The 13,637-nt window shown below is 32.7% G+C and overlaps 1 protein-coding gene across 1 annotated transcript; it reads right to left on the bottom strand.

The window, feature by feature from the left end:
• Positions 1 to 155: 155 nt before the first annotated feature.
• LOC129809671 (uncharacterized) lies at positions 156 to 4,216 on the bottom strand. The gene is made up of 2 exons (XM_055859696.1): positions 2,998 to 4,216; positions 156 to 392 (listed from the first exon to the last, which is right to left on the bottom strand). The coding sequence occupies exon 1, from the start codon at positions 4,192 to 4,194 to the stop codon at positions 3,094 to 3,096; it is 1,101 nt and encodes a 366-aa protein (XP_055715671.1). The 5' UTR covers positions 4,195 to 4,216; the 3' UTR covers positions 156 to 392; positions 2,998 to 3,093.
• Between the last annotated feature and the right edge of the window lie 9,421 nt (positions 4,217 to 13,637).

The raw sequence follows: 13,637 nt of genomic DNA, 5'->3' as shown, positions 1-13,637 counted from the left end.
GTCTTGAGAAATATGAAAATTTTTATTGCCCCCTATTTTTACATAATAAAAAGTGGCAAAATCGGGCAAAATTCGATCAAATCGAATTTGCAGAATTGGTGAAAAAGAAAGAAAGAATGGAGAGACAGCAGTGGAAAGAATGCATTTTGTACAAATTAATTTATTTTATTGGGTAATACGTGAGACACAGAAATGTACATATTGTTTGAAGGTTGATCTGGCGAAAATTGGCGCATTTTATAAAGCTGAAGAATTGCAAATTTGTAGCACTCTCTTTTAATCAGCCAGAGGGAAAATACAACATCATCATCGTGGGCATAGGAGCGGTGAAATGCAAATTATTGCGAAAATGCATTGGAATGGAAGAAATTGGCGCTCAGAGAACCCTGAAACTGAGAAAATTTGTATTAAATTTTATGCATAAGAACTAGATTAATTAAATTTGCAAAAGTTTTTCTGACCATTCTTGTGACAATTGTGCAATATTTTCTCTGTCGAATCAACTAGAAAATCGTATTTCTCATAGTTTTCTGACCTAAATTTTGCCAAAGGAGAAATTTTACCTAGTTAGGTTATGTCAAAGATAACCTCAAAAGGACAGACAAACGATCTTTTGCTCTTATTATGCATCATTTCAAAATTAAGACTAAACTTTTCACTAAAAATCGGTTAAATCTTTAGGGTTAACTTTTAAGAGAGTTTTCAGAGATCAAAGTCCAAAAAAATGTATTCAAATCCCATAATCCTAACACTCTAACCTCAATAAATAGTTTATAATGTTAGCAATTGTTTTATTTCATGGAAACATTTTTAAAGTTTAAGTATTTGTTTATTGTATGTTATATGGATAAATCGGCAATAAAAAATGCACTTTCGTTATGAAATTTACAAGCCTTTCCCTCTTGAAATAATCCACTGGAGTGTAAGGTTAGATTCAGCATTCAAATGACTATTTTGTGATTTTAAATTAAACCCCAAATTTTCACTTCAAAACACTTGAAAAGAATTTTTTGCATTAAGCCTTTTATTGTTGCCCCCTTACCCATTTTGTAGGTATAAAGTCTATCGGCTTATTATGACCAAGAACCATTACTAAAACGGCTAAAAGGATAAATAAATAAATAACATTCACATAGTACGATACGCATTTACAAAGTGTCTCTCTATTCTTTACAATTAAATTACACACACAGCTGTCTTTTGCATTAATTCCTTTATCTGATAAATTGATTACAGTCGAGTTCCTCAAATTTGAACTACGGTTGAATTCAAAAAGTAGAATTTGAGGTTATGTGAAATAAGTTTTGCATGGAGCCTGAATTAGAAAAAAAAATTTTCTGGTGTTTGCTCAATATTATCGTATGATATTAACTTCCCCAACAAATTCCATTCATTTCACAATAAATTATATTGATTTATTCTATAAAGTTATTTTTTCTAATTCAGAAGAAGCGCATTTCACATAAATTCCGTCACGTTTTTGAAAATATATTGTGAAAATTTAAGGAGTGAGAAACGGAGAAATGTCATCTACCCGCCAAATGTTCAAATTTGAGGAACTCTACTGTATTTTAAGATTTGAGGTTATGGATTTATAACCCAACCTCAAGAAAAGTCACTTTGGAAAAGGAAAATTCAAAATCCCAATTACAAAATCGAGCATTTTTTTAAAGAATCAATGAATCAAATCGGAAATTTTTGAAAAAATTTTGAAAATTTCAACTTTAGTATGTTTTTGAGGTTAGAATTTTATACACTTAAAATGCAAAGAACTGTGGCTATTAGTAATGTTTATCTTGGCTAAAATTGTTGATTAAAATTTCTCTGTACATTTAAGATTATGCTGCACAACATTTGCCTTGAGTTTCTTAGGTTAAGTTTAACATAACCTAAAAGTTTTTTAAAAACAGCAGGCTCTGTCGTCTGTCCTAATTGAGCATTTGGGGCAAAATGTCACTCGAATTATAGCGAACTTCGAGCACGAAATTGTTTGGAAGCCAACGATTTTTACAGTATTACTCTCGCTCATCGGTTCTTTTTCAATCGGGCGCAAAATTTTGTTGACAATTTTCACGTTCGATTTTAAAGCAAATGTGTTCAAATTCGCTGTAGTTCCTCTTGTTTCATCGTGATTCTTTATAATACAAAGGCTTTTTCGCATATGCTCGATTGAGAGAAAGTCTACTGTGGTTCATATACAAATCTACATAACCTACAATATATTTACGTACTCATAGTGCTCATAATCAGTGGAAATCCCATAAAAAACCTCAATGATAAATAATCACGAGAAAACTAAGAGAAATTATGGTAAATTTGAGCATATTTGTTTCAATAAACAAACGTAACCTAACCTAAAAATTCATCAGTTAGATCAGGAATGGTCACAACTTCTACATCACCTCATTAGCACTTCTTCTAAAAATATGGAAATACGCATACTATACATGAATTGCTGATGAGGTTATGAAGAAGTTACGACAATTGCCTATCCAACTGACGTTGTCAACAAACTTTTGGAAATGCACCAGCTACCCGAATGATAAAGTAGCCCGTTTAAACAAGAATCAATTAAGAGAGGGCCGATTGTAACCTATTAGCCAAAAGAACAATGGTTTCTGTCCAAAGATCTCCCGGTTCTCTCATGAAAAGTGAAAAAAATCTAATGCAACTTTAGTCAAATATTACAGATTATCTTTAATTCAGGGGTGTGCAAGAACCGTTAAAACCGAATAAACGTCAAAATAAGTTTGTTCAGGTAGCACTTTGACCATTGACGTACAACTTTCATTTAACATTTATTCGGTTTCAAACGGTCCTTGCACACCTATGCCCTAATTATTTATTTCTCCACTAGAATTTTGCCTAATTTTCCACCCAGGAGTCCTGCTCAGAAATTTCAAACACAATAAACACTTTTACGAAGAGTTTTGATCATTTTAAACCCAAAATTTTCACTTATGAACTTTTCATGTGAGTAAACTTAGAGTTGCTCACCAGTCTCTATCACTGTCACAGCTCCAGCATTCATCCGAGGCGTCTTTTGGGCGAAAATGGCGGGAAATGGGAATTGGACTAATTAGGATAATGTCTCTAGTGGAACCTTCTAGTTTCGTAGGGAGGCTCATGGTACGTTACGTAGCCGTAGAAGCTTCCAGGAGTCTTGACATGGACACTATGCTGGCTCGTGGCTGAGCGTCGTCTGTGCAAGGACCCCGGAACAAAGGCGGAAATGTAGTTTGAATGGGGATATGCTACAGCTACAGGATCAAGTTTAGAAAACTGAGGTGGTTGGGGAGCACTCCTTGTGGTAGGAGCTGGATTAAATTTCACTTCACTGGATTCCTCGAAGTTGAAATCTTCAGGATTTGGTGGTCTCCAGCCACTGAAGGCTAGATTGGGGTTGTATTCCTCATCACTTGCGTCCCGGGGGTTGAACACGTAATTGTCGTCTACGAATCTGGGAGGGTTCTCTGGGGATCCGTCTTCTGCAGATGGAGCCTCAGCTGAGGGTCCTGTGGGAGCCTCATCGGAAGCTGAATTTGAATTGGAATCTGAAGCACTAGATGAAGCCGATGGTGGGGCAGTGGGAGGGACTCTTGTGAAGAGGTAGTTGAGACTGAAGTTTGTGTGTTGTATTCCGAATTCTGGTTGCTGCGGAGGCGCAGGTGGTGCAGGTTGTTCTAGGCGAACCGCAGGGGTAGGATTAATTGGATTGAGAATGGGAACTGTTGGCTGAAGTCTGTTTAGGATGTTCAGAGGCAAGGGAAGTCTCACGGGTCCTTCGGAGCTTGGAGGAGCTTGGGCGGAAGTTGTGGGGGTTTTTGCTGGAGCCTGGGATGCAGTAGAACTGCCCCTGGTGGTTGTGCTGGTACCCATAGTTGAAGTTTTTGGCGGGGCCTGGGTCTGTGGGGGTTGAGTCTTTGGGGGTTGAGTCTGTGGGGTCTGGGTCTGAGGTGTCTGTGGGGTTTGGGGTTGAGTCTGAGGCTGTCCCAGCTGCTGCAGAGGAGGCAGTCCCAGCCTCGATCGAATATCTGTGACCACAGCTGCTTTTGGGATTATGTCGTATCCCAGTAAATCGGCAAATTGATGCAGCAGAAAATGAGCCGTTCGCTTGTCCCGCCTGGACGAGAGCTCTTCCTGGGCGAGAGCACAGCCCAGAAGGGTCACAAGTAGCACTACAGATATCTTCATTTTATTAGAGACCGCACAAGAACCGTTCGATTGCGCGCCAGAAGCTCAACTGACGGTGTGAAAATCGAATTGTATTGAACTGAACAATTGATCAGCGGTCCGCGAAGGTGCAAGAATGGCGCGACAAGTGGAGTGCGGGACACTGACCGGTGGCTCAAGGCCCCAATCGCGGGGGTGGGGGGCCGAAATGCACCACAGAGCGGCTTAGTGAAAGAAAACTCTTTTCTGGGGCTTGGCTGACCGAGTGAGAGGCCCAAAAAACGACCAAAAGGGTAAAATTTGTGCGCATGCGATAAATTGGAAACATTTTGGCGCGCGATTTCTAATGGATCTCTTTTGGGGGGCACTAGACTCTCAATATTCCCCCCATATTACCACCAGAAATATTTGACATTGAAGACTTCTTCCGAGGTTTTTCTAGCAAGAGTTCTTTTTAATTTCTATTTTATATTATTTTCTGCAGAGATCTGATTTGTTACAATTTGCGCCCAAGTAACAGGTTTTTATTTCATTTCTTGAGATTTTGTCCCAAATGAATAATGCAATGCAATATATCCAGTGAATGTCATAAAGTGATAGTAAAAGATAATGAATGTTTCTTTTTTTTCGCACTTTATTCTACCTTAATTGATCCAATATTGTCGAAAAATGTTTCATGGAAAAGTGGCAAAAAATGTACAATCATTCTCAAAAGCTGGGTCGTTAGCACGACTTTTATGCTATTGCGAAACTTTTATATAGTGGATTCATGACGCATATTTACCAGTCTTTGAGTGATCTAGCAGAGTTTTAAATTGAAGTTTTTCAATTTTATGAATAGAATACGCATAATACGCAGCTTACGAGATTCTTCTTTTATTCAGCTATTGCGTTAAATATACACCGTGGGAATAATCATCATTGAAGAAAGTACTATGACAAATTTGTCTTACATTTTTGATGTTAAATTAAATTTAAAAAAAAATGTATTTTTGGTTATGTTAACCCTAAAAGTATAGAAAAAATATTGTATTGCAAATTCATTTGAATTTCACATTTTAATGAATTATTATCAAAAAGTTGTCCTAAAACTAAAGGTTCAGGCCGTTCAGGCAGACAAAACGCTTCAGAATTGTCAAATTGTTCTTTATCATAATTTGTTAAAAGACATCTTACCAAGATTTAAAACCGGTCACTTAATTTTGTCTTTCATATTTGGAACTGTGATCCTGACAGTGATAAACTTAGAAGGATAAACTTACTTACTTGGGATTATTCTTTACTCAAATCTGATATTTCGAGGGTAGACCAAACATAACCTGATATTTTTAAACCTAAAACAAAATAAACAATTGGCCTTTATTTTTACATAAAGCCCTCCAATATTCGGCTCCCCGATATTCGGATGATAGTTATCAAATACGAATGTCAAAAAATCATCTCTTTCACTCTGCATGGATTTTATTTGTTATTTTGGGTCACAATATCTACTGATTATAATTAGAAGATATTGTGTAATCAGTAATTATTATTATCAGAGAGCTCAGTATATTTCTATTTGATTAAGAAAATTTATTCGAAATGTTTTAGGTTATGTTAGTTCTAACCTTAAAATGTTGCGCCATTGCAATATCGGTTGCTTCTTTTGTTTCTCAAAATTCCACAAGATCTTGATTTCTTCGTTTTCTTGGATTTATTTGTAGAATGCAGAAAAGACAAAAAGTCTCGCCGCTACGAACGCAATAAATCTGAAAAAGATCTTAGAAGAGTTCTAAAAGGGCAAGCAACTACAAGAATCATGGTGGCCGAAATATTACCTTAAGCCCTCGATGCAATGCTTATTTTTTATTCATTTTAAAATGTGTTAAGATTGATTACAGAGAAAACAAAGGCGATAAACTAATAACGAGGTTTAAATCAACTCCTGAAAAAAGTAACAGAATATTTCAATTTAATGCTGAAATTTAGTATACAGTTTACCTATGGTTATTTTTTTCTAAATTCTCTTGTTGAAATAAAATTTTACTCATTAATTTAGTCACGATTAAAAGTAAAATAAAAAAATAATGTTTTTAATTTAAAATCAAAAAAACTCTAAACTTTGAAATAAGTCCATAAGGGAGGCCGGGGCAGGATTAGCCACGCATGATATTAGACAGTGGTATGTTATAGCCTGCCGTTGAAGGAATATTGAAAAAACCACTTGAATCAAACACATCACTTCCTATTCATTGAAATATTTATCAGCCTGTTGCAAACATTTTTCTTACAAATTTTGCGCAATCAAAAATTTCATTTGCTGGCTAATTTTGCCCCGGCTCCCCGGGTTCCCTTTCTATTTAAAATTGTTTCTGAAAAGTTTTTTTTTTATTTTGCTATAAGAATATTGCAAATTTGTGAGCTTTTGAGAAACTAGATCTTTAAGTTATCTGATAAAAAATTCTGAAATTAATAATTTACAAAATTTAGGTATTTAGCTCATGCATGTACTACATTCACTACATTTAAATCGATTTTAATTATTCTTTTCAAATTTAAATAATTTTAAGAATCTCTTTTTTGTGGATAAAATTTAATCTATATTTTATAAATGAATGATGTGTTATGGTTATTTATTCAAGTTCATAATAAATTTCAGACTTGTTCTAAAACATTTTAGTGCGGTAGTTAGACTAAAATTGACCAAAAGAATGTGTAAAATGAAAAGTAAAAATAAAAGAATGGTTCTAATTGGTGTAGATACATATATCTTAACTAAAAAGAGAGCTGCGGAAAGGAGCTGATTCAATAAAAATAAGAGCGGAAATAAAGTAAAAACTAAGAAGTACTAAAAAAAAGTATAGAAGTTATATGATTTTTGAAAATTTTTAATATTTAGCTGTCAGACTTATTTAGCTCTATAAGGGAAGAGTACCCCGGATCGGAATGTTAAGAGACATGATCGATATATTTGGTTAAAAAAATAAGCCTCAAAGTATTATTTGGTATTTTTGTGTATGCTAATCGGTATATTAGTGATCCATTTAACTCTATCGGTGCATTTGAATTTTAATTATTTACAATTAATTAATAAATAATATACCGTCGTTGCGGGTGACTTTGCACTCGGGGGGTGACTTTGCACTCTGCTGTTCGTGAGACTTTGAACAATTCTAGCACTTATTGATGGTCTTCGCCGATCCGATCTACCATGTCAAAGTATATAGGGATATGTTAAGTACCAAGTAAGGTACAATGATCCTCAAAAGGATTCTTGTGGTTTCAGTAATAGTCAATGAAATGCTAATATAGGTATTTTGTCAAAAAACGGCTCCGTGAAAAAGTTATCTGAAGGTGCAATTCCAAAATCGATTTCAGAGTAGTAAATTGCCCAAATCTATTCTAAATTTATCTGGCTAGAATAATCCACTTTGATTTTGTTGATAATTTTTATTAAAATATTTTTTTTTGCCTATTATCTTTCTAAGAACGCATGATTTATGTTATAAAATTGCATGTAATGATCTTTCTAAAGCTTTATTATAAAAGTATTTGGCTAAAAATTATCCAATTTTTTGATAATTCAAGATAAAGTTACCGAGATGGTGTGGTCGCCATCTTGGTTTGACGTCTCTGTCCGCCATTTTGAATAACTGTCAAAACAAAAATTTCATCCGATTGAGCTGAAATTTTAGTATGTTCTAGCTGATGTCAAAACCTTTTCAGAACATATATAACATCCGACCTAGGTCAAGCGATTGCCTGGATACAGGAGCTCCAAGTTCAAAATTTTGACATTTTCATGAATACAGAACTACGGAGAGCTTCTTTTATCGAAATCATCACAAAAAAGACAGTACTATCGTTAGGCGATGAGATCTAAATAACAAACAAAAAGAAAAGGATTGTTTTTCTTTATAACAGCATATTATTTGAAGATCTGAAAAACTGTTTTTGCAAAAATAAAAAAAATAAAAAAAATTAATAAATTCACTTTTTATTTATTTTTTTAATTATGTAAGAGTAAATAAATATATAAAATAAAAGCCTCAACCATTTTTAATGGTTACTGAGGCATTTCATTTAGATTTTAAAATTAAGGATTAGTAAATAAAGATCGCCAAAATATGATGATTTCAAAATTTTAAAATGTGAGCCTCGGTATCTAGGTAAATATTTGGTAAATACTTGACGTAGACTGGGACATAGATACGTTCTGAAAAGGTCTTGACATCAGCTACAACATACTAAAATTTCAATCCAATCGGACCAGTTTAAGGTTTTGACAGTTATTCAAAATGGCGGACAGAAACGTCAAATCAAGATGGCGATCATGTCATCTTGTAGATCTCGTGCATATAGCATGCATAGATGTAAATATCATGCATAGATGTAAATATCTTCATTGTCGTTTATTATCAGAAATTGTTGATTTTTTAGTATTTATTAAAAAGTGCAAAGTCACCCGCACCTTAACCCCAGTGCAAGCCTTTTTTCTTGATTTTTTTAAACATAGTAAAATTTTATAAAATTAATGCTAGTGGCACAAAATCCATTCATTAACAACTGAATACAAATAATTTTACTCAAAAACCCCCCTCCCTTCACTTTAACTATCCACTTTTAGAGAGCAAAGTTGAAAAATAGCGAAAAAACGTGCAAAGTCACCCGCAACGACGGTACGTAATTGTTAGTATGTACTGTGTACCTCGGATCGTCACGAATTTTTCCAGGTATATCACGGAAAATTGGTTTTATAAACTAAATCTAAACAAATGCACTGCATTCTTGTGCGAGTTAAATGGTAAAAAGTAGCTAATAATTTTTAAAAATTCATTTGGATTAGGGCAACAATATGGTAATAACCTGACGATCCGAGGAACACTACCGATCGCTGGTGCTCTTCTCTTATATAGCCAATATCTTTTCCTTTAATTCCAATATCAATTTTCAAGAGATATATTTCTTCCGAATTTCCTGATAAACATCGCAAAATACTAAAACAGCTATAATACCAAATTATTTTAAAAGTAACACAGCATAATTTTCTTTTGAATTAAATAACAAATTAAGGGAAAGCACGCTAGCTTCGGACTACTCAAGCTTCTAACAACTCATTTTTCTCAACACGTTTTTAATGACTTTGATCCATTATAATATTACAATTTAATACCTAGTCCAGTGCCCCACATTTTCTGAAAAGAGCCATGGGTCAAATCCATTAAGAACATAGAAAAAAAAATTAAGTTGTCCGAAACTTAAGTCGTCCTTACTTCTCGATCCTATTTTTATGTAATTTTCAAATTCAAAATTTCCCTTAATTTATTTTCTTCATGTTTAGCACAATTCTGTACTAAAAGACCTCTACACATTAGGAGAAATTTTCGTCAAAAATTGCCTTTTTCAAGGAAATTGAGTGCACTATTCTGGGTGAAAACGTCAAAATTCTGTTAAAAATTCATTTTTTGACGAAAATTACTCCCAATGTGTAGAGAATTTAATGTCCTAGTATGATTTTTCCAAATTGCAATTTTATTAATGCAATAACTCTATATATTCCTCTGAATTTTTTTGGTCTTTCACCCAAAACTCATAGACATTTCTCTGGCCACTCTAATAATTGCTGAATTTAATAACACAACGCATTATAGTTGTTGTTACTGAGAATTGAACCAGAGAAATCAAGAAGGGGGATCATGAAGTGGTGGGAATGGCGATCATCTATTGTTTTCTGTATCCGCGGGGCCACATAAAACCGGCTAAATTCAAGTCAAAAATCCATCATGCAACGCATTTGGAGGCAAAAATCAATTTTCTTTCTTTTCTCCTTATTTTTCCCATTCATGCGTTTTTTTTTATAAATCAAATTGGGGAGACACTTATGATGTTGTGCAGATTTTTTTTGTGCAAGTGTTTGGTTCTTTTTTACAAACGGAATTAAGTAACTGGAGCTAATTAATTAAAGTTTTTGTGCGGCAGCTGAAACACATAACCCGCGGAGATTTCAATCAGCCTCGCGTATGGGCACGATTTTGTGTGAAGGGCACACTCTCTTGTGATTTATCAATTGAGAATTCTACCATTTTTACCCCATTTAGTGTTTCTGATGGAATTTTTTGGGCGTGAATTCTAATCGCACGACTTTTAGCAGTTTTTCATGTTTATGGTAATTTCTTTTAACCTAAAAAACTATTTTAGAAGTTCTTGGGATTAATTCTGATCATTGGAGTTTTGCAGGGGGTGAGAAGGTGTGACAAAAATTGCGCAGCTCTACAATTTTTATGCAATAAAACGCGAAATATATCGTAATTCAGACACCCACGATCCCCACGAACTACCAAAGTATCAATTTTTAATCACCAATATTATTGACTTCTCATATTTCACAATTTAATATTTGTGTCAAATCTGTTTTATTCTTTATTTTACAAATTTGGACAGCATCTTATGCAACGTGTATATTAAAATTGTGGTAAAATCATCAACATTGCAAATTTTAATTATCAGAGAAGATCAGAAATGGTTGTATTATAAATTTTACAATTTTAGAAAACCTCTTAAAATAAATCCGTCGGAGGCTAAATTCAATGCAAGATTTGAATTATTGCTTAGATTTCAGCCTCGGAACTGATTAATTTATGTGTTACATTGTAAATTTTAAAAGTCGGGAAAAACTCTTTCGGCATTGTATAAATGAGCAATTAAAAAGTTAAAATTGAGCAGTAACAAAAAAATTGAAACAGTATTATCGTCCAAATTTTGGCAAAGGGAAAATAAAGAGCCTTTTATTCTATCTGCAACAATTTTAAATGTTAAATAAATAAATTAGACCTATTTTTGTAAAGATTTAAGTTTTTTACTGACCATAATTAGATATTTTACTGCTCATTTTAAATTTTTTTCTGACCATTTTGATTTTTTTACTGCTCGTTTGTTTTTTGCAAACTCATCCCAAGTTCAGCAATTCAGAGGAAATTTTCCTTAGCGTAAATTTTACAATTTTAAAAAATCTTCTAAAAGATATCGATCGGTAAATAAATCCAGAAAATGATTTTAAACTAAAATTGAAAAATTCTAATAGACTTTAGGCCGTTATTACTTGAATATAAAATTCTTTAAATTTCTGTATATCTGAAATAATCTTTCAAGAGCATTAGCTTAAAAGCAATGGATATAATTGAATTGGTTTTGAAATTAAATTGAAATTAATAAATCCCGCGGCTAAATTCAAAGAAAAATTGAAAATTTGCATGGAATTTAGCCTTCAAACTTATTTAACAATGAATTTGTAATATTTTTTCGAAAATCTCTACAGAAGTTACGTGAGTTATACATTATTCTGTATTATTTTCAGTATTATAAATGAACTCAAGCTCTTAAGCATATCTTATAAACTCATAGTATTTAAGTTATATTTTCTAAAATTTTCATATAAAAGTTTTCAAATTGCAGTTATTGGGAACCTTGGGAACTGATTTTCGTTAAAATTTTCGGAAAAATCTTTACGATGGATAAGATTACTTCAAGTAGGGTGATCTGAAGTTAAAAAGCTAAATATTTCCTGTTAGCAAATAAATCAAGCTCGTACTGTCGTACATAAACGAGGGCATTTCTTGTTTCTGATCTTAAATTTAAATTTTAATTTAAAGTTTATTTTTTCAAAAATTCTTCTTTTAGGTAATTATTAGTTCAACTCATCTGCTATCACGATTTTTTTTTACTTCTGATGAATTTACTTGGAGTAATAGTGACTACCGCAATGTTATTTTTTTTCTAAACAAAAAAGATGTCTCAATGATTGAATTTTAATTTTTTTAATTGAAAATTTCAGAAAATTTTTTTGTTGTATGAAAGTTTTTCCGGCTATAAATTGAAATTGCCATAGAATTCCTATTTTGGCTTAATAATTTTAATTTTTTTTTGATAAAATTAAATTAAAATACGGATATCATCCTTTAAAATTTTCCGAGATAATTAACTAGGACTAAAAACTTTTAACTCCACTTATTTTTTTGTTATAAACTGCCAAGTTCCCGCAATAACCTTAATAATAAAAGAAAAATGTTGAAATTTTAGTTATATTTTTTACATAGCTGAACAAGAATTTTAGAATCTTTAGGGCTCATAAATTCATTCTCACTTTGCAAGATATCTAATTTCTGTATTATTTTATAATTTTTCACAATTTATTGTCCAAATGGAAAATTTTCCAGCATTTTTTAGAAATTTTTAAGAACTTCTATTTCTGTGATATTTTTTTCATTTTCATTAATATTTTCCGTTGTTTTATTTGTTTGCAAATTTTGAAATGTATAAATGGAAATAAGAGGTGTATTTTCCATTTAAATCCTTAGTGACTTTCTTAATAAATTCCCATAATTTACCATGAACAGATAGTGGACGGAAAAATAGACCTTTACAATTGTGAAGAATTAAAGAGTGAAAATCAAGAGAGGTCTATTTTTCCGTCCACTATCTGCTACATTGGGTACATCTACATCTCATCAGACCGAAAATTCATTCTTACCATGAACATTTCAATACTGATTCCATTTAAATTCTTATGGTAGAAAATATTTGGAGAATACTAAGAGAAAATTCTCGAATTCAACATAGAATGTTCTGTAGGAAAGTTTAGGGAATTCTTTTAGAAAATTACCTGAGGAAATTTCCACCAGATATCACCAAAATTTCTCTAGGAATTTACCGATTTTTCTGAAGCTGAAAATGAACTTGGGAAATACCCGCGATCTCCATAGGAAATTTCTACCTCTAAAAGTGAGGTAATTTAATGTATTCCAATGGGTGCAATCTTCAGGGATTTCTAGAACAAAATTCCTAACACAAATAATAAAATGTATGTTGAAAATCCTAAGGAATATATCAAAGGAAACAATCAGTGGAAAATTTTCAAGGAATTATTTGGGAATTTCGCGAGAATTCTAATTCTAATTCTAATTGTAATGGAAATTTTTGTGATCTCGTTGGGAAATTTACACATCCCAGAAGGGTAATTTCTTCAGTTAATCGATTCTCCTCAAATTTCCAATAAGGGAATTCTTGCAGATTTCTGGGGCAAATCCCAAGGAATTCCAGAGGAAATAACCCACAGAAATTTCTTTAGGAATTCTCTAGTAATTCCCTAAGAGACTAACGAATTTTCCAAGACTGAAAATTCATTAAGAATTCCTTGTGATTTTTTTGGGAAACTTAAAGTGTACGAGAATTTTGGGTGAAAATTCACTGGGTTTCTTAAATTTTGCCAAAGAACAATAGGGAAATTTCTCCTGGGACCCTTTTTTCAGAGGGATTCAAAATCTTTGTATAGAATAATTCTGTATTTTATTTATTAAGATAATATTTATGAACCTTGTCCATTTTAACGATTTTTACATCCTTTCAAATGATTTTGTGTCTATTTTCAAGTCATAGAAAATCAGAAACGCATAAATTTCATTTGAATTTTAAATTTCGCTCTAATTTCG

The sequence above is a fragment of the Phlebotomus papatasi genome, chromosome 1 (assembly GCF_024763615.1).
Source record: "Phlebotomus papatasi isolate M1 chromosome 1, Ppap_2.1, whole genome shotgun sequence".
NCBI lineage: Eukaryota > Metazoa > Arthropoda > Insecta > Diptera > Psychodidae > Phlebotomus > Phlebotomus papatasi.
This window is presented reverse-complemented; position numbering and strand designations above follow the sequence as displayed.